Source organism: Triplophysa rosa, linkage group LG16 (genome assembly GCF_024868665.1).
Source record: "Triplophysa rosa linkage group LG16, Trosa_1v2, whole genome shotgun sequence".
Taxonomy (NCBI): domain Eukaryota; kingdom Metazoa; phylum Chordata; class Actinopteri; order Cypriniformes; family Nemacheilidae; genus Triplophysa; species Triplophysa rosa.
The window spans coordinates 14872718-14894543 of record NC_079905.1 but is presented as its reverse complement, the minus strand read 5'-3'; the positions used below and the strand labels follow the sequence as shown (position 1 = coordinate 14894543).

The 21826-nt window shown below is 37.4% G+C and overlaps 2 protein-coding genes across 2 annotated transcripts; both read left to right on the top strand.

Moving 5' to 3' along the window:
* Positions 1 to 173: 173 nt before the first annotated feature.
* LOC130567128 (ankyrin repeat and MYND domain-containing protein 2-like) lies at positions 174 to 10522 on the top strand. Its single transcript, XM_057355050.1, has 10 exons — positions 174 to 328; positions 739 to 803; positions 1685 to 1823; positions 5960 to 6058; positions 6148 to 6308; positions 6901 to 7115; positions 7201 to 7336; positions 7440 to 7568; positions 8161 to 8281; positions 8546 to 10522. Exons 1-10 carry the CDS (start codon positions 229 to 231, stop codon positions 8659 to 8661), a joined length of 1281 nt encoding a protein of 426 aa, XP_057211033.1. The 5' UTR covers positions 174 to 228; the 3' UTR covers positions 8662 to 10522.
* A 4860-nt stretch (positions 10523 to 15382) lies between these two features.
* sostdc1b (sclerostin domain containing 1b) lies at positions 15383 to 16877 on the top strand. The gene is made up of 2 exons (XM_057355223.1): positions 15383 to 15637; positions 16066 to 16877. Exons 1-2 carry the CDS (start codon positions 15442 to 15444, stop codon positions 16470 to 16472), a joined length of 603 nt encoding a protein of 200 aa, XP_057211206.1. The 5' UTR covers positions 15383 to 15441; the 3' UTR covers positions 16473 to 16877.
* Positions 16878 to 21826: the final 4949 nt, after the last annotated feature.

Here is a 21826-nt window from a genome sequence, read left to right as displayed (position 1 = left end):
TCAACTCGAAGTGAAATGTATAATTTCGCCTCAGTCTTATGTTTGTCACCCTTTTGTTTTAAAAGTGGTATGAACCAAGGACGCCTTCTCTTTTTAACTCTTGAGCGCTCTATTATAAATTGCACAGCTTTTCGTGGAATTGCATGTAATACGTGTGTACTGAAGAAGCAAGTTTCCCAGTAGTGTATAATTTATCTTATATAATAATATTAATCAATTAATCAATAAATGATTGTTGCTAAAATGACGACACATGAAAACATAAACCCTCCAAAGAAAGGTGATCTGACAGGTGAAGAGAAAGAAATGATACAAGTGGCTGCAGCAGGTATTTAATTTTTTTTCGACAATCTTGAAACAGTGCTTGTTTTATGTGAAATAGACAGAAGTTAGATATGAGAGAGATAGAGAGAATTATGTAATGTGGGATTGACATACTCTGTCGCAGTCACATAATTAACTTTATATAAACTATCCATTTAGTGTATTTTAACTTTTACAATGGTCTTACGGCTGTCTTTTACAAAATCCTCACATAACATGAAAACTAGATTGTATGTAATTGAAGGGCATGGGAAGTGAATTTGAATACATCCTCTTTCAAGCACTGTTTTACTTTCCAATGTGCTGCTATGAAAATGAAAATAGCACACGAAAATAGCTTTATGGAATCAGATAGATCATATGCATGATTTTTTATTTCATGTTTTATTTTAAACTCTTTATTTGTGATCTCAGGGGACGTGAAGGAGGCCATCCAGCTCCTCAGCAATTCAAATGTACGAGTTAACTGTCTGGATGAGGTAAGCACATAAAGTTGAGTATACTTTAGCACCATGTTCACCAATGGTACAAAACATAAAAAACATAATAGATGACTGGAAAAACCAACTAATGTTATTGCTATTCATACTTATTTTAATCTACCTTCAGTTAATGTATATACACAGTTCTTACACTAGTTTAAAGTATTAATTATGCCTTGCAATGTACTTTATAATGCATTGTAATGTCTCATGAATAATTGTAACTACAGTTAATACATTATAACACTTATCAATTCAAACTTATCAAACTTAATTTAATTTAATGTATACAACACAACAATTATAACGCATCACAAACCTTTAGAATGCATTATACACAAAGGCTTTAAGTAAAGTGTTACCACAGTCATATTATATCATTCATTATTATTAGTTTATGTGTATGATCAGCCCTTATGTAAACAAGTGCGGTAGCTGGTTGGCCGGTGAGGTGACAGCATATGTTCTACATTGTTATTCAAGCATATGGCAGAGACTCCTGGAGTGGAGGATGTGGTACTTAAAGAGGTGTGATAATAGAGACATGCCACTAAATGTAACCCACAGGCTACTTGAGGTGCTTTGAGGGCAAAATGGTTAGAGACAGCAGTTTAAGTGTTTCCACTCTGTCAAAATCAGATGTGCCGAGCCACCAACGCAGACTTTTAACTTCAGCCAAGGAGCAACAAAGATTATGACTCATCCAGCTCATGTCACCCTCAACAATTGCCAGCATTTTTGTCAAAATTGACATACTGCAGACACATTTCCTGGATATTCATTTGTGAGAGACGGTTGAACACGAAGTAATGTCATTTGCTTTTGAGTCATGCAGTTGAAAATATCTTTTTGAAAGCAGCTTTTCTCTGTTTCGTCAGTATGGCATGACCCCTCTCATGCACGCGTCCTATAAGGGCAAAGCCGACATGTGCAGACTGCTGCTGCAGCACGGAGCCGACGTCAACAGCAATGAGCATGAGTATGGGTACACCGCCCTCATGTTTGCTGGACTCTCAGGTGAACTTACTCTCGCAGATCACTCTTATTTAACCCTTTATTAAACCACTTTAGGTTGTTAGGGCAAACTTTTTTTTTTCAAAAAAGCTAATATAACAACTTGCTTCATGCAGTATCATCTAAACTAATTGGTTTTATTTATAAAAAATAGACATACAATACTGGCCAAAGGTGATGTCCATCTTTAGTCTTTATTAAAATATTTTATTAAATATTTTATTTTATTTGTTTATATTTATATTATATTCAATATTTTATTTTTTATTAAAAACTGTAGTCATGTTGCATTGGATTGTTTGGAGTATAAACGGAAGCTTTAAAGGGATAGTTCACCCAGTAATGAAAATTATGTCATCATTTACGCACCCTCTTTTCAAACCTGTACGAGTTTCTTTCTTCTGCAGAACACAAAAGAAGACATTTTGAAGAGTGTTGGTAACTGACCAGCAGTGGTACCCATTCAGTAGAAGTGAATGGGTGCCGGCACCGTTTAGTTACCAACTTTCTTCAAAATATCTTCTTAAGAAGATATCCCTTTAAGAAGAATTTAAGGAGGCTTTGCAAAAAGGTTAATGAAGACATAGCCCAGAACAATGACTACAAATTATTACCACAAGAGAGGATCAACAAATATTAAAAACAAATAAAACTGTGGTCAATGTCTGTTTTTTGTATATTAGAAGAAATATACATATTCCCACATATCTCAGCTCAACTTTATTTATATAGCGCTTTTTACAATTTTCATTGTTACAAAGCAGCTGTACATGAGACATATTGGCTATAAGCAAAACAATTAAAGTTATACATGTAAAAACAAGAAAAAGGTGAAAACACAGAAGACAGACACACCCACATACAAAACACTACACACACACAATATGCACACGTACATAGACACACACACGGACGCGCAGACACACGGATGCGCACGCGCGCACACACGTATACCCTGATACACTGTGGTTTGCCTTTGTGCCAAATAATTTGGATAATAAATACCTTAAAGTTTTTAATTTTGTTCTATACATATTTTGATGGTTTAAACTAACCTGAAGTGGCTGTCCACCACACATCACATTTGATGGGTAAACCAACATCAGTGATGTTACGTTCGTGAACGAAACGTTCTTTTTGAACGAATCTTTTAAGTGAACGAATCGTTCACGAAAGGCAATGACTCATATTTCTCGTTCATCTCTCCCTCGAGCACAAAGCGTCTTGGCTTAATAGAGTGTCTAAAGCACGAGCCAATGGCGTTCGAGTGTGAGCTTTAACAGAGCATATGATTGGTTGAATGTACTGAACGAATACGCCCTTCACTGAACGAGACGAACGAAAGGAGTCAAAGCACCCGCTGATTCTCACTCGTGAACGAGCTGTTACTTCTCAATCGTGAACGACATTTTTTGCACTTTATATACTGTTTACTTTTCATATCCGTACTACTGTTTACCTGCTTCTCCTTTGCATATTATTCTTTACTCATTTGAACTTTGCCTTGTTTAATTTTTTTACACCACTGTGTTTTAGTCTTACTTTTATTGTATTTGTGTATACGTTATACATTCTTTGCTTGACTGTTACTTGTTTTAACATTATTCTTTACCTGTTTCTCTTATATTTTATAGCCTATTCTTTAAATATTGCCCTTATTTTGTATTTTTGCACCACTGTGTTTTGTTGTATATTTTGCACTATGAAAAATTTACTTGACTTTCAACACAATACCGTACAATACAAATACTTATTCTACTGTTTACTCAGTTATTGTACTGCAAGCACATGTGTTTTGTGTGCATTTTGTATCATTTATTTTAATTATTGTTGTTGGTGCTTTATGTTTGAATATTTTTCTTCTTTCAAATAAAAACGACTTCATTACGTTTAATTCATGTCATGCACTTCTCTAAAAACTGTAAAACAACAAAAAAAAGTGACAGTATTTAGCTCTCTTTCTCGTCACGTCAGCAAATAGCGTTCTAGTTCCGGCTGTGAAGGGACATGTAATTGGTTGGATCTTCCACGCGCCCACACTGTCCCACCATAAGATTTTTTTCTAGCCTTATTTACCAATGTAGTATTTACTATTTTCCCTAAAAATAACTGGATGATTGACACTTTGTGATAATAAGGTTTGTTCCAAAAGACTTGTTTAAATGCAAGAAACCAGTTTATTAGATATTAAAAATATAAATTGTGACAAGACCGGCTGTCAGTCTGTGTGTTAGTGTTGTGGAGATTTTTCAATGATTTCAGTGCAGTTTACATAGTTACGTCCAGCAGGTGGCGGCAAGGGACTTTTATGAGTGAGTCTGTCAGTCAGCAGACTATTCAACCATTTCAGTCCAAAAGTCTGCTTTATTCAGGAACTAACTAGCGCTATCAACATGTAAATCATAGCTATTTCAAGAGTGAATCCCGCATTAATATGCCGATGTAATTCCCAAAACTTTGCAGCGTGTATGTGGTCTGAGCAGCATGAAAAACAAGTTTTATACAATTCTGAAGGGATTATATATAACGTTAGCACAGAAACCGCACAACGAGCACTCCCTTTATAATTACTAAAAAGCTGTCACTCATCTTCATCGATATCTCTAGCACCCCAGAACCAGGCCTAATAATAATTTACGCAAGACATACAAAAGCCCCGACATGGAGTTGATAAATATAGTGGAAATATATAGAGAGAGAGAAAATTATAGTGATGTTAGCTGTGACACCAAAGCTCCGATGCTTGTGTCAAAAAATGAAGCGATTTTCAGTGAAGCTTAGTATCGATGCTTGATTCGTTCTATCAAAACCACGCGACCAATGACGTCCGAAGCTTCGTTTCACACACACCCATGACTGCTTCGTACTTTGATTAAAAAAAGGTTTGAAAATTCGCGACACAGGCCACGCCCTCATGGGTTTCTACAGATACAGATTTACTATAATCGTATGAAAGTGCATGTGTATTTTTGTGTGCATGCACCTGCATTTATTTACTTCCTCTATTCATGAATTTGACTTGTTTACAAACAGGAAAAAGTCCACATCCACAATACAAAATGCTATGTTTATTGTTTTGAGTTACCAAGTATGCGAAACAGATTGTTGTCCTGTACTTAATATAGGCCTACTGATTTATTAATTTACTAGTCTACCCATGCATTCGTGCTCTGATTCAAAAAGCTTCGAGTAATGAACCCTTTACCGATACAATTTTGTTGAAAGCTTCAGTGGTTCAGAAAGCTTCACTTCGCCATCACTAGAAAATTACCCCTCAAAAAAGTACAAGCTTCCTCTTCCCGACTGCGAGTGGAGGTTTATTATTCTGCATCTTTTAGCTGAAGTTAGCTTCACCGGAGTGGCGCCAATCAAGCAGTCATGTAAGCGATGTCCTGCGCTTAGCGGTCTTTAGACGTGGGGCGGGGCGTTTCAAATTTAAAGCGACATGACAACTAGCCCATAAACAAACTTAATATAAATGATTGTAAATAATTAATTCACGAAATTGACCATATCCATTGCATGAATTTAATCACATTTGTCATTATCATTTTTACTCAAATAAAAATATCTGAGGGACCCACCAAAACAATTAACTTGTTAATTATGCAGAAAAATCTTGTGCGTTGGTCATCTGAACCACTTATTTAGACTTATTTTATGTATTTAATAAGTTAGAGACGCATATTTTAATAAAGCCTGTAATCAGTTTATACGTCCATAAATACGTTTGTTCGTGGACATAACACAACTCTTTTTCGTCACCTGCTGGCGCATTATAGAAATGGTCACTGAACGAATCAGTGAACGAATGTGAACGAATCATATTGGTGAACGAACTGAAAAAGAACGAATCACTCAAATGAATCATAATTCCATCACTAGGTCAAACCAACAGAAAATTAGGCATCAGTAATAGGTAGACAACTATACATTACCAACTGCACTGTTTTTACTTTTACAGTGTGGTACTGTACAGGTTAGTATTACAGTCAGTAGTATGAAGTAGTATGAAAAGCAAAATTTGGGGGAAATTATGGCAACATATACACAGTACACAGTATAAAAAAATTGTGCATAGTTTGAGCATACATATTCCTTCTTCTTTTATACGTTTACGGTACTAAATAATCCCACAGGTAATGCTGAAACCACAGAAATGATATTAGATGCTGGAGCAGAGACAGACCTTGTCAACTCCGTAGGGCGGACTGCTGCTCAGATGGCTGCCTTTGTGGGTGAGGAATACGCATACACATACGATCTGCTAATAAATAAACCTGCGAACACCTAATCTCTTTTTGTCCTTTCTTCCCCATCCGTGCAGGTCAGCATGACTGTGTGACAGTGATTAACAATTTCTTTTCTCGCGCGAGGCTGGAATACTACACCAGACCCCAGGGCTCAGAAAGAGAGCCCAAGCTACCCCCCAAACTAGCAGGTCCATTACACAAAATCATCATGACTACCAACCTAAACCCAGTGAAGGTAAGAAGTTCATGTTCAAACGTGTTTTGAACCAGACGAGGTTGCTGGAACACATCTACTGTATGCTTTCTAGAACACTGACCCGTAAGAATCCCGTGCAAGGTCACATGACTGTGGAAAGCATCAGTTTGCACTAACCAACACCCCTGGTGTTTTTATTCTGTCTAAATATATCATTCTGATATCGCAGAACAGAGCATACAGTATGCGTGGCATCTATTTCAGTGTCTTTTGCATATTTCTGTACATTTACTCATTGGCCAGAGCTTTTATTCAATGCTATTGACAGGACAGTGCATTTCTCTCAATAGGTCCTCAAAAAAATGACACACTTGGACCTAAATACAGAGATAAAAGCTGAATGTGGATCAGTGAGGAAAGAAATCGGATCTGGTACATGCGTGTACATTCATACACGCTATCACAGCTGTCTCACATACCCAGATTTCTGACGAGTAAGGTGTCTGAACTCCACACTCAGCAGGGTTCAGTTGACAGAATCGTGTAGCGTGAGAACAAGTTTCCTTCATGAAACACGCATTGTGAGTAGAGCTTCTGTCCCATTTTGAAGGTCTTTTTTTCATCTTTTCAGATGGTGATGCTGGTGAAAGAGAATCCTTTACTGGTGGACGTGGTCGCTCTGGAGAAGTGCTACCGCGTGATGGATCTGCTCTGTGAGCAGTGTGTGAAACAGCCGGACATGAATGAGGTTCTGGCCATGAAGATGCACTACATCAGCTGCGTGCTGCAGAAGTGCCTGGCCTTCCTGCAGGAGCGCGACCACACGCTGGACGCTCTCCTAAAGAGGTGATATCATTGTCAGGGTCCTCGGATAGTATTGTGTGATGCTGCGGACGCACAGCAATCATTTGTTGTGATTCCTTTCCACAAGTCTTCTAAAAGGACGGGATGGCGACGGCTTCCCTCGGTATCAGGAGAAGTTCATCCGAGATTGCATCCGGAAATTCCCATATTGTGAGGCAACTCTGCTCCAGCAGCTGGTCCATTGCATAGCACCCGTGGAAATAGTCAGTGTCCTTTTATGAGAAAATATATGCAATTATGTTTTATTTGAAATGTCAAAATTTGACAGTATATGTATGTATGTTACATCCTCACTCTCGTTTCCAGGGGGGCGACCCTACAGCTTTCTCGGTTCTGACCCAGGCACTGACGGGGCAGATGGTTCTTAAAGACACTGAGTACTGTGCTACTTGTGGGGAGAAGGATGCAGACAAGAAGTGCTCGTACTGTAAAATGGTATCGCGTGTTTGTACTTTAAGTAATCATGATCAACAGCTATTTCAATTAAAAGAGCTATACTACAACTTCTACGCTTAACAAAAAAATGCAAATTGTATTGGCAATTTTCTGCTAGGATGTTATCCATTAATTCTCCAGGCATTTCTGTTACCCCTCTAACACAATCCAACGTGGTCCAAAATTTAAAAAAATCTATACAGAAATTTTGACATATTAATAGTACATTGCTGTTTTTTTTTAGCTTTTTTCCCAGTGTAATTATTCTTTAAATAAATTGGTATTATATTCTGTTGATGGCAGATAAGCATAGTTTCCTGAAAGGCAAACCGATCCTGATGCTTCGTGAAATGTAAAATAAAACCTGAATGCTTTGCATTTTCACCCCAGATGACACCATTAGACCATTTGGTTACCATTGAAGTTAGAAATGAAACAAAACTCAACTTCTACCTTAAATTATGCAATATTTATACATTATTTTAGATTCAATAAGTTTGTTTATTTTCATTTCTCTGTATGATCTGTTAGAGTTTGTAACATCTTGAGCACATAGCGCTGATTTCCCATAATCCCTCTGATCTCTCCGCAGGTGGTCTACTGTGGGCAGGCGTGTCAGAGGTTACACTGGTTCACCCATAAGAGGCAGTGCAGAGCGCAATACGTCCAACGAAACAGCCCAGCCAGACCTTTGAGAGATCTCTCCAGCAGCGGTAAAGCTCAACAATGTTAGCCACAGCCATCATGTTTCTTATGACCTCAGTGGCTAAAAAGGATAAAAATGCTTGATTTGTTTGAGAAGTTTGATCTTGAATCTTCTTAATGGTGCTTTTGATCACGGTATTAAAGACCTGATGAACATGTCTCGCTTAATTATGAAACAATATGAGATATGAAATGTTTATGTTTGAGGTAACAGATGGAACTGGGGATGTTTTGCTCTTTTGTTGACACATGCAACATTTGTTTCCTTGCAGCCCATGACAGGGATGTAGCGGAGGCCACCAGCTCAATGTTGGCTCTGTGTCTGGACTTTTCACACTGTGCTTTTGATGACACCCCTGCAGATGATCTCCCTGCTGAACAGGACTGAGACACACAAATACACTACCATTCAAAAGTTTAGGGTCACTTACTCATTCTGTAATTTTTCTAAAATTACAAAATAAATCAGAAGTGTTATACTTGATCATCTTCAGTGTAGGCACTTTATATTTAGTTTTATATTGGAAAAAATGTGCTCTTGGCATTTTATTAACCAGCTTTTTGAGCTCTCACACTGGGATGCTTTTAAAACAGTATTGAAAAACATTCCATCTCTTATGAGCTCTTAGTGACTGCTTGATTTTGTCATTTATTTCAACATTATTTTAATAAAACAGTTTATTGTAAATGTTTGCACAGTAATATATTTTTGTCCATAAAACTAATTTTAAACATTTAAGCATATTCAGATCAAAACATTTTTAATAGAATGAGTTTTAGTTAAGTGACCTTAAACTTTTGAATGGTAGTGTAGGCCTATATGTGGCTCCATTATGTGTGTATGTGTGACTGAGAGAACTTTTGTTTGACACGCGTATGGTTGGTACTCTTGGGACACAGAGCTGTTGTACAGGGTCTTATTCGGGATTCTGGCACCTGTGTGACAGGAATTCTGGGAGAATGTTTCTCTTATGTGGCTTTACATTGGGTGCTTGGGGATTAAAAAGGAAAAGACTTGCTCAAGCTTGCTTTTTCTCTTCTATTATCCAAAACTTTTTATTGTTGAATTTATCCTTGCATTATTTATGATGGTTTACTAGTAAAGATTTGACCTTAAGAATAGTCCATAAACTTTTGATACAGTTGCTTCCTTTTGTCTGAACGTCGGTCAAATAAACACATGGATGGATTACGTTCATGCTCTGCAGAGATATGACGCAGTTTTACCACTAGAGGGCAACATCCGTCCTCTCTGATCGCCAATTCGCCGCCAGCAGATTGTATACGGTACAATGTTTATTTTTTAAGAATGCATACTTAACCCAACAGATTTCAGTGTTCACAAACATAACCGTATTACCTGTTCAAATAGGTGACTAGAATACATAGATTTGTAAAATTTTGATGCATCATCAAGCAATATTTAGAAACATGTTTTCATGACTGTTATCTCAAAGAAATATCCATTTAAACAGCAGGCAGCAAGTTATCGATACAGTGAGTTTTGTAAGAGCAGGGATCACCTCTTTAGACTTTCCCACACTTCATCCTGTTGAACACATCCTAAGGCACTCACTCACGATTCTATAGAAGGCTCTATCTGTACCTGAGTGCTTTGTTCCCAGTCTCCACATCCCCTCATCCCAAGGGACTATCTCACCCTGTAGGCCAAACCAGGGTCTATTTAGCACACACTTGTCACGTCGAATGTCAATATACCCATAAGTCAGTGCTGTAGCCTCTCTGTTTCCCCTGAGATCCATCCCTCTCCTGTCTCCATCTAAGACCATGTCACAATTACGGCTGCATGAAAGGACTATCTCAAATATCCGGTTTTCAGATGCAGAAATTAGCGAATGCCGCATCGTATCGCATGACTTTGATATTCCTCTTTCAGGCCCTGAGGTTGCATATTCAGCTATCCCCAATAAACTCCCCCCCAAATGATATGACTTACAGTGCTTTATAGGTAATGAGAGATCATTTTGACAGCAGTGGCTTTTGAAACATTTTACACGCAGTCTTTGACAATACAGCAAGTCCTGCACAATATTAAACAGGTTTTTTTGACCGAATCAAAGGAAAAATGTACACTGAAAAAAATTATACTTTAAACGAACATAATTAAATTATTGACAGTGGTTCCACACAATAGAAATATGTTATACTCAAATACTTAATGTATGATGAACTAAACTGAACTGAGTAATCTTAAACAACCATGTCCAAATAATGTCCAAATAACTTGAATCAAATAAGTTCATCCTACTAAAAGTATTTAAGTAGAGATAACATGTTTCCATTATGTGGAACCACTGTCCAAAATTGAATTAAGTTAGTTTAAGGTAAGATATTAGCTGTTATTTTTAACACACTAAATAAGCTAAATAAAGCTCTTATTGTTCTAGTGATGTTACGTTCGTGAACGAATCGTTCTTTTTGAACGAATCTTTTAAGTGAACGAATCGTTCACGAAAGGCAATGACTCATATTTCTCGTTCATCTCTCCCTCGAGCACAAAGCGTCTTGGCTTAATAGAGTGTCTAAGCACGAGCCAATGGCGTTCGAGTGTGAGCTTTAACAGAGCATATGATTGGTTGAATGTACTGAACGAATACGCCCTTCACTGAACGAGACGAACGAAAGGAGTCAAAGCACCCGCTGATTCTCACTCGTGAACGAGCTGTTACTTCTCATTCGTGAACGACATTTTTTGCACTTTATATACTGTTTACTTTTCATATCCGTACTACTGTTTACCTGCTTCTCCTTTGCATTTTATTCTTTACTCATTTGAACTTTGCCTTGTTTAATTTTTTTACACCACTGTGTTTTAGTCTTACTTTTATTGTATTTGTGTATACGTTATACATTCTTTGCTTGACTGTTACTTGTTTTAACATTATTCTTTACCTGTTTCTCTTCTATTTTATAGCCTATTCTTTAAATATTGCCCTTATTTTGTATTTTTGCACCACTGTGTTTTGTTGTATATTTTGCACTATGAAAAATTTACTTGACTTTCAACACAATACCGTACAGTACAAATACTTATTCTACTGTTTACTCAGTTATTGTACTGCAAGCACATGTGTTTTGTGTGCATTTTGTATCATTTATTTTAATTATTGTTGTTGGTGCTTTATGTTTGAATATTTTTCTTCTTTCAAATAAAAACGACTTCATTACGTTTAATTCATGTCATGCACTTCTCTAAAAACTGTAAAACAACAAAAAAAAAGTGACAGTATTGGTTAGCTCTCATTCGCGTCACGTCAGCAAATAGCATTCTAGTTCCGGCTGTGAAGGGACATGTAATTGGTTGAATCTTCCACTGAACGAACACGCCCACACTGACCAGGGGCATGGGCCCTGCCCCAAATGGCGCACTCCGGTCTTGTGGACCTCCTCCGAGTCCACACTTGGTGACGTCAGGAAGTGCAGACCTATAGGGCACTAGGCACGAGTCCATAAGGGTACATAGGAGTGCTTTTTGGGACAGACTTGAGGACATCGCGCCGGAAAGAGCATGCGGTGCTTTCTAATTACTCTCGCGGTACTTAGTTGTCATTCGCTGATCAGTCTGCGCAGCGCCGCGTGAAGTCGACCACTTGTTGTCCCATTGTTGTTATTTGGGACTGGAGCTGCCGGTTTTTATTGTTCTGTATTTCATATGTTGATATGCCACCCGAGCATTATGCAATAGATACTTATGTTTGTAATGCATTCATTTGTCATGACGTCATGAATGTATATTTATTAATTTGTTTACACTATAGCCTACTTAATGCGCATAATGTGTTCTTAATATGCATATATGTTGTTATTTAATATTTCTCTATAATACACAAGCTGTGTTGTTCAGCTTTACAGAGCCCAGAGACAACTATATATACGTAGATCTACAACGAAACATGGCTTATTACCTTAAGTAAGAAAGTGCACTGCATTAAAAGTTTTTATTCTTGAATAACTGGCTTAATAGAAAATAAATAAGCAATAATATGAATAAGTAACTAATTAATAAATTAATTTAGAATTTTATCAAAACATACATTTAGAAATGTATCCGTCATGTTTACGTATATGTCTGACATCCACGACACTCCTCCCATCTGTTCTGTGATTGGGCGTTCGCAAGGATTCCTGGGTAGGGGACTTCAGTGGAGTCTGCATCAATGCGGGCTTTGCCGAAGACCGCATCGAGGGCACAAAGGAGGCGCTCGCGAGCAGACTTCTAAGCGCTAAAAAGACAAATGGGACACTCTACAGAGAACGCGCGATTTTAGTCCACGAGACCGCAAGTGCGCCATTTGGGACAAGGCCATGTTCAAGCTCAAACCGGTGCGCACCGTTTTACTACGGTTTCCGGGTTGAACGACACGTTTCCTGGAAACGGTTTGCAACGGTGTGCAACAGGGTTTGAGATGCGTTTTCTCTTGTTTGGTGGGCGTGTCAAGAATGTCGGCCCAATCAGCAGCAACATGTATATAGGCGGTATTAAAGAGACAGCTCGCACAATGGGTCCAAGTAAAGTCGTTTCAATGTGTTCGCTGCAGCTCAGTATACGCAACAATTGAAGATATTAGAAGAGATGTATTTTGCAGTATTAAACACGTATTTATTCCGATTTCACCAGGCTCCAAAAATTCTTCAAAAAGAACACAAAGAATGGCCTTCTCAGCTGCCATAGTTCAACTCTTGCCTCATCACAACAGGGTGTTCAACCGCACCACCGTTTCCGTTTAAAAAACGTTTTGCAACGTTTTGTCGGGGCTGGGCTGCGTTCAGCCCCCACAAAACGTTGCAAACCGTTTCCAGGAAACGTGTCATTTAACCCGGAAACCGTAGCAAAACGGTGCGCACCGGTTTGAGCTTGAATATGCCCCTGGTCGCTGTCGAGTCTGAACGAGAGAGATCTCGTTCGTGAACGAATTGAACGAACTGGTACATGTCGTTCATTAACGAAATGAACGTTGGTCATCTGAACCACATATTTTATTTAGTTAATGAGTAGATTAGAGACACACATTTTAATAAAGCCTGTAATCAGTTTATACGTTCAGTAATACGTTTGTTCGTTGACATAACGCAACTCTTTTTCGCCACCTGCTGGCGTATTATAGAAATGGTCACTGAACGAATCAGTGAATGAATCTGAACGAATCTTTCTGGTGAACGAATCACTCAAATGAATCATATTTCCCATCACTATATTTTTCGGAGTTACCCAGAAGTAGGTTTTGTTAAACTTTCGGCATACTCCAAGTACCTGCTTTTATTATTAAAGCAATTTTAAATATGTTTAGCAGGTCCTCAACCCAAGCACATGCTCTACACTTTACCACAATGGTAACCCCCCCAAAACATTAACATACCAGAAACTCTTTTAAATACAAACATAAAAGAGTATTAAACACGAACAAATATCCCTGTTTCATCATTTTGATAAAATATGTATAAAATAACATTTTATTGCAACTTTTGCTCTCCCTATTCAGCCCCGTGCAAAGCATGATGGGAAGTGGAAATCCTGTTCCTAGTTAGCAACGCTACTTTAATACAACTAAATTAATTTATGTTGTGTTAACTTGATTTATTTTAGTAAATTGAACAAGCATCAAATATGATTTTGACCTACTTGATTGAAACATGTTAATTTAAAATGTAAACATTTAGTTAAGCCAAAGCATTACTGTTTTTAATCCGTTTAACACAATGCAATTGTGTTTGAACATAAAACCTAATACAATGGTGTTAAAACAAAATTAATTGTTTAAATAAAGTGAACAGTATCGTAAAATCATTTTTTTGAGTGTACCTGTGGACAAGCGCAATGAATTAATCGTAAATGCCCGAGGAGAGCTTGAAACTGGACACTTTTGGGGGAGCCGCACATTTTCGGTGGAAGAAAGTGAGCATTGGGCTTTTGTGTTTTCCTCCGTGTCATTTGTGTTATGCACATTCATTTGGTGAGCTCATCTGAGGCACCTGTTTGGATAATTTTGGGGTAAAATAATCCAGGGCTATCCCGTTTCATGGGTTTTGTCATGCATGCCTGTACTTTACAGCACTGACTGGAGCTGCATGCATAACGCACACTTTTAGTGGATCTTAATGTCCTTGAAAACTCCTTATTCTGCACAGAAAGTCATTCACGATTCTTCTTTGAAGACTGAAGCATCTTTATTCTGTGAAAGGTGTTCTGTTAAGTTTGCACTCATTTGCATGAAAGACAAAAAATGATGTTTTTCAAGACTTGCACTATAACACAAATGTCAAAGATAATTTGCACTTCAAAAGCATCTAAAAGCATCTACAGTATATAAAATTGCAGAAATAACTTGTTAATAACTTGATAACATCTGATGATTGTAGAAACTCAACAAAAGAGTGAAATAGAATGACCTGCCAAGAAATGTAAATCAAGAAATAAAAATATAAGATTTCCCCAGAATTATTATATAGAAATGGTATTTATTTAGAAAAATGGCAGTCTATGTTGGTTTTTGTGGAGTGAATTGCTTAATGTAAAAAGGGTTTGTCACTGTAAAAAATATTTATTGCTGTTTTTTGTTGGTTCAACTTTAAATGGTTGCTTTAAAATAAAAATATTAGTTAACTCAATGAATTTCTAGTTGAATTGACTTATATTTTTAAGTTGAATTAACTCAAAATATTAAGGCAACCAGGTAACTATTTTTTAAAGTTGAACCAACATTTTTTAAGTATAAAAACGTATTCTACTTATTAATTAATTATTCAATTAGACTGATTCAACTTAACTATATTTGGTTGCAAATGATCCCTGTAAACTATTTGTTTTATGAGTGGAAGTAATGCAAATTTGCTTTAAATATGTGCTTCATAATAACAATAAATATAAAACATAAAACGAATCATCTTTGTCAAGTTACAATATTTATTTAATCTGACTAAATCGCAAATAAATCGCTTTTACAGAAAAAAAAATCATATTTACAGAAAGATTACCTCACGTGCAGAATAATGTTAGGTGGGCGTGGTGAAGGGCGAGGACGCGCCCATATCCATCCCGCGAGCTGCTGATGTTAAAAGAGTGGGCGGGTATATAAACATACATGAGTAACAGGTAATATATTATTATTCCCTAAACTTTCAAAGAGACTGTGACCCAAACACCACTGCAATGCCCCTGAACACATGCGAATATCAGCTGCTGTTTCTGCTCTGCTTTCTGATGAAAAGCTGTCATGCTTTCAAAAACGACGCCACTGAAGCGTTTCACGGGCGCGTGCTTTCAGACTCCCACGAGACTCCAAATAATGCCTCTTTAAATCGAGCACGCAACGGAGGGAGACGCGCGGACCCTAGAGACCAAACCGGTGGGTATTTTACTTGTTATGTTTCAAGTTTCCATATGCTTGCGGGTGTTGCTTTTCAAAAACATATAGTTGCTATTAATGCTCATCTTTTTACATAACTGTGTGTGAATGTGTGTAAATTATATTGTGAAGCTGTAATTAGGCTATTACTCAACTGTTGCGTTACTATATGACTTAGGAATGTCTTAGACAACCTTATGAAAATGAACCATGATTGTATTATAGTAAAATAGTAACAATGATATTTCCATTGCATAGTATAGTTTTGCTACAAATATTATGGTTAAACTGAAGTTTCTGCTAAAGCGGTGGTTATGGTTTTACTAACGTAGTAAAACTGTTATTATAGTTAATAATTCATGCATAAGCGCTCTTGCTGTAATCACTCATCTTTGTTTTAAATTTTGCTCGTTTTCTTTCCTTTGCAGAACAGCACCAGGTCGGTTGCAGGGAGCTAAGATCCACTAAATACATATCTGACGGCCAATGTACCAGTGTGAACCCCGTGAAAGAGTTAGTATGTGCCGGGGAGTGTCTCCCCACACACCTTCTGCCCAACTGGATTGGTGGCGGTCACTACTGGAACCGACGGGACGCACAAGAGTGGCGTTGCGTCACTGACCGCACGCGCACCCAGCGCATCAAACTGCAGTGCCAGGACGGCAGCACGCGCACCTACAAGATCACCGCTGTCACATCCTGCACGTGCAAGAGATACTCGCGCCAGCTAAACGACTCCTCTCATGCATCTAAAAGTCCATTGAAGGATCATCCTCTGCAGAATCCAAAGAAGAAAAAGAGCAGAAATAAAAACGCAAAGCCTAACCTTAAATGAACCTCACACGTGTAGCGTGCATAACGTCACAATGAACTGATACTGTTGTAGACTTTACAAGCGCATCCCTGATCCTTGAAGGAAACCGAATCTGAACTACAATTACACTGACTTGGATTGCAACAAGAGCTGTTTTCACTTTTTTCCACATAGACTCTTTATCATCCCTGTGTTGTATGTTTTTATGTTTATATGTGTGTGCTTTATAGGATGATTAATATTTGTACAAACATAACCAAATTATGTAAAACAATTACATCAGCAAAATTTGGGAACTGGTTTGGAAATAGAAGCATTACTACAGCTATATATACATTTCATATTTACTAGTTTTATATATTTTTATACAATAGCTATAATGAATATTTTTGAGTTCAAATTTATTGCATGTATAGAGTACAATAAATCAACATGTTTACATGCTGGTTGAGATCAATGTTTATAAGGTGGAGACCACAGATGTTAAAGGCATGTAATTGTGTCCATGTACAGTAATTGTAGAATAACCTGGACAGAGGGTAACCATGTAACAAATGAGGAATTAGTTGAAGAGGCGAATCCTTTCGGACTGCGTGCGTAACTCAATGCTGCATTGTTGTGAAAGGCTGCGCTCACCTGCAGGCACTTTTTGGCGGCGACATGTTAAAGCTACTTTATTGTATCCCGTATCTTTTCATTCTGCCATTCTGAAAGTCATGTCGCTGTGCCTCGGGTTATATTTCCAGGTTATGAGTCAGATTCCTCACGTTATGAATCCTGGGATCCAGATGACACTGCAGAGGTTACACTGCTGCTGCTTTTTAAGATCACATGTGGATCCTGTAGAAACAGAATTTGGAAACCAAAGTGATAAAAAGAGCAATTGCATGCCTTTTGTATCATGCACCTTTACCTCCTGAGGTCATATTCAGGCTGACTAAAGGAGTGTAAATAAGACTTACAGAAGGAGGCAGGTAAGATCATGAGTCAGCGGTCTTTAAAGAATGTTTAGTGTCTATGGTGTGTTGATAGGTACGATCATGGAAGCTTTTGTCACATTGAGTGCAGTCTGATTCTTTTTAATTATCCCTGACGACAGATTTGCCCCCAGAGAGCTTGATACGCAAAGACCACCTGCTGTTATTTATAAGCTTGATTACTGAATACATACCCTAAAGAGATCTGCATTTTAGACACAGGTTCTTGCTTGGTAATGGTTTGTTTATTTACTTGATCTATTTCGGACTTTCCAGACTGAAAAACACAGAGAAATAAACCGGCATAACCCAAACATTTCCTATGTTTAATGGTTTAATGCAGGCCATAACTCTATAATTGTATATGTGTCTGACATTTTTCATTTCACAAAGGCATCATTCAGAAACTCTTTTTTAAAAACAGAATGACATTGAACTGTGCAGAAGTATAAACACAAGTTTTTTATGAATCTGTTTTGTACATTTAAGTAGGATCTGTTTTGGTCCAGTGGTGGTTTGGTTTAGAGCATTCTTGCATTTTACTAGTTTACTAATAGTATTTTGTACGATTCACATCATACAGATTCATACAAAATTGTCATCTTGGGATCAGGTTGAAAATATTTACAGTAAGTTGGGCTGCACAACCATTACATTTGAGATGGAACAACCAGTTTGGCACACCGTTGACATTTCAATTTTTCTTCTCACAACACGAGGCATCATTTCACAACAATGATCAGCTCTCAACAAACTTTAGTAACTTATAACCAGCTCATTCTCGCAGTGAGCAATATACAAATCAATGCAGTACAATTAATTTCAAACTAAGCAGAAGCAGAAAATGTGCCTGCAGTTTTGTCAGAAGATTAGTTATATCAATGAATAGTTTCACTAAGCTGGCCTCAAGTATCACTTTTAATATCTAAGCTATAAAAAACAGCAAAGCATCCCTGTCATATATTTTTGTATAGGGCTGTAACTGTAACTGTAACTGTGCAAATGGTGGGTTTGGGTCTATGCATGTGGTAACAATTCACACAGTGATGCAAAATTAATCATGATACAGTATACTTATAGAAGGTCTAGGTCTATATATAGGTTATAGAAGGTCAGGCAAAGAGCCAGACGGATCTAAAAGAGGGAAAATTCAGCTACAGCACCAAAATTTCCTTTAACAAGCTCCCTAAGCCTTAGACAAGAGTTCCAACACTATGTTTATTTATGGGACGTGCAATTATGGATCTGCCAAACAAATTGAATAAAACAAGCAATTATTAAAAAAAAGCTTTTAATAGTCATTTTAGTTATATTAGTTAAGGAAAATAACATAGAAGGTTGTGGAAGCTGCTTCATGTTGTTTTACTCATCCATTTTCTTTTACTTGAGTTTTAGAGGCACAGGTTTATGAAGCTCTGCTAAATTTTTGTATTTTTGTGATAAATAAGCAGGTACTGATAAAACAGAGCCTTATTTTTTGTTTAATTGCTGCAGCTCTGATAACAGAGCCTATTACCTCTATTTTTAACTTAAGCTTAACTTCAAACCTCAATTTCAAGGTTATCGGTAATGGCAAACGTGCTTGAATCTCTTGTGAATGATCAAGTTAAACAGTTTTAATAAAAAATGACATTTTAACGAATCTCAATCAGGTTTCAGATCAGGTCATAATACTACCACAGCAGCAATGTTGGTCACTAATGATGTTATAAATTGTCTGAATAGAAAACAACACTGTGCAGCACTATTTGTAGATATCTGTAAAGCGTTTGACTCTGTGGATCATAAACGTTTGTTGCAGAGGCTAAAGTATGCTGGTTTTAATGAAATGGCTATAAGTTGGTTTCATAACTATTTATCAGATAGAGTTCAGTGTGTCTCAGTTGAGAATTATATTTCTATAGAGCAAAAAATGACAAATGGAGTCCCTCAAGGATCTATTTTAGGACCGATTTTATTTTCAATTTATATTAATGATTTAGGCCGTGGGATTACCCCAGCTGAAATTCATCTCTATGCCAATGACACTGTAATTTTTACAGTAGCGCACTCTTTTAAACCAAGACTTAGAGCTTTTGCAGGAATCTTTTCAGTCATTGCAATTGTCATTGATAAACTTAAAAATGGTTTAAGCAAAAAAAATTCGAAATATATGATTTTTTCTCGTATAGTTTCAAATCAGACTACCCTATTTTAACATTACAAGGAGAGTATATGTATAGAAAGAGAAAATTGTTATAAATACTTGGGCTTGTGGCTGGATGAAAAGCTGGACTTTCATGTAAATATTGAAAATCTTCTGAAAAAGCTTAGACCTAAATTGGGTTTTCTATATCGAATCAAGAGTTGTCTTCCTTATGAAGCAAGAAAACGAGTTATACAAAGTTGAATCCTTTCAGTCTTCGATTATGGGGATGTGCAATATATGCATGCAAGTATATATGCTCTACTGGACTGTGTATACCATGCTGCCCTATGATTTGTGACTGGTGCTTCTTTTCGCACTCATCACTGTTCCTTGTATGAATTAGTGGGCTGGTCCTCCTTGTCTCAATGGAGAAAAATACACATGTTGCCAAGGTGCTGTTAGGAAAATCACATAATTATATCTGAAGTCTTTTATCTTATCACACTTGTAATTATATGACTATCTGCTACTAAATTGTTTTTAAAAATCCCAAGAGTATTTATAGAGTTTGGTAAAACTGCCTTTTCTTGTAATGCACCTTTTTTTGTGGTAGGAACGGCAGAGCATCTTAATGTTGGATGGAACAACTCCCTTCGCTGAATATTAAAATATATATTTTATGGACTAAGTTAAAGGAAACGTTAATGTTTTAATTAACTTCTTTGATCTCTTGTATGCACTAATTGTTTGAGTCTGAGGTTGTTTTATGTGTCACTTTTTGTGCTGCCATTTTGGCCAGGACTCCCAGGAAGAAGAGATTTACATCTCAATGGGACTATAACAATAAAAACAAAATAAAAACAAAACACATTATTTTTTATCTGTTCCAAACCAACTGTTCTATTATTTTGACTCATGCAGTGTGAAGTATAGGCCAAAAGCATGATAAACCTACCAGTCCTGTCACCAAACGCATATGAAGGATTGGATTTCAGAGTTTAACAAGTTAAATGAGTTACACTTCAAGCCTTGTTGCCACTATACCAACATTGTAAATCACTGTGCGGTGATGTGTCACGGTCCTGCCTTCTTGGTTCTGTATTTCTAGTCGTGTGGCAGGATCGGGACGGAGCCCTAAGGTTTTATGTGAGAAAGCCATGAGTTGTTTATGTTTTGACATCTCATGTGCTTTCTAGTGTCTTGTCATTGGCCCCGCCCCTCTCGTTTCATGTATTGCTTCCCTGCCGTGTCTAATGTTTACCACCTGCCCTGTGTAATTATCCCTCGTTTGTTTCTCCTATAAATGTCCTCATGTTTCTTTGTCCTGTGCTCGTGTATTGTATATGGTTCTTGTCTGTGTATGTACCTGTACCTTGTGCTTATGTGCCTGTGTTTTGTATAGCCTCGTGTTTGCGTCCTCGTCTTGATGTCTGTTCCCCTAAAGTGAGTTTAGTTTTACCTTAGTTCTGTTTTGCCCCATTGCGGGAAGTTTTTCTTTTGTCCTTTGTAAAGTCTTTGGTTATTGTGTTTGTCCCCCCTCGTGGGTTTTTTCTTTGTATCGCCCTTTATATTATAGACTGTTGTGTTAACCCCTTCACGCCTGCCTGCATTTGGGTTCTTCCACGCCGTCCGTGACATGATGCTACCACCAGTGTTTTCCTAACATTGAATGGTGCATTGAGGTCCTGACTGGAGTCATGTGAAAAGGCCTTTAGATGGGTGTTGAAGGCATCTGGCTGATGCAGCTCAACTCCTCCAACATGACAGAAATGGGTCTGAATGCAGCCACACCTGTTTCTCATTCGACAAAGATGCTCTTGAGAGATGGCTTCATCCTCAAGCTAAAGTCCATCTTGTGCAAAAACAAAGACCCTCAGTGTTTCAGGGGCCCCTGGTTTCTACTTTAATACATCCAATTATGAAACTTACTGTTACTTCAGTTTGGACCTCACAGAGGCGGAAACAAAATGAAGTCAAATAAAACATGGAATGTTAGTGCAGAAGCATTGTCAAGTGACTGGAAAACTATGTGTTGTTTTGTATAATGTGTATATGACAAGGAAATCTTGTGTTTAGAATCATGGAGAAATATTTTGTTGAGTGTACGTTGGTTTTATACTGTATTTACAATGGCATGGAACAGTGCCACACATTCCACTAGTGTTTTTCCTGTCTTCTTGATCATGTTATTGACATTAATATGTTTATATTTTCATAGACGTGTCACAACTGTGTTGTAGAGGATAGGTAGAGACATGTTAAGCATTAAT

What these genes read in the sequence shown, in the direction of transcription:
- LOC130567128 (XM_057355050.1), top strand. Translation starts at nt 229, where the DNA reads ATGATTGTTGCTAAAATGACGACACATGAAAACATAAACCCTCCAAAG. An exon ending in GAGTTAACTGTCTGGATGAG is followed by an intron (nt 804 to 1,684) that starts GTAAGCACATAA and finishes CTGTTTCGTCAG; the next exon opens with TATGGCATGACCCCTCTCAT. An exon ending in GAGAGATCTCTCCAGCAGCG is followed by an intron (nt 8,282 to 8,545) that starts GTAAAGCTCAAC and finishes GTTTCCTTGCAG; the next exon opens with CCCATGACAGGGATGTAGCG.
- sostdc1b (XM_057355223.1), top strand. Translation starts at nt 15,442, where the DNA reads ATGCCCCTGAACACATGCGAATATCAGCTGCTGTTTCTGCTCTGCTTT. An exon ending in GGACCCTAGAGACCAAACCG is followed by an intron (nt 15,638 to 16,065) that starts GTGGGTATTTTA and finishes TTTCCTTTGCAG; the next exon opens with AACAGCACCAGGTCGGTTGC.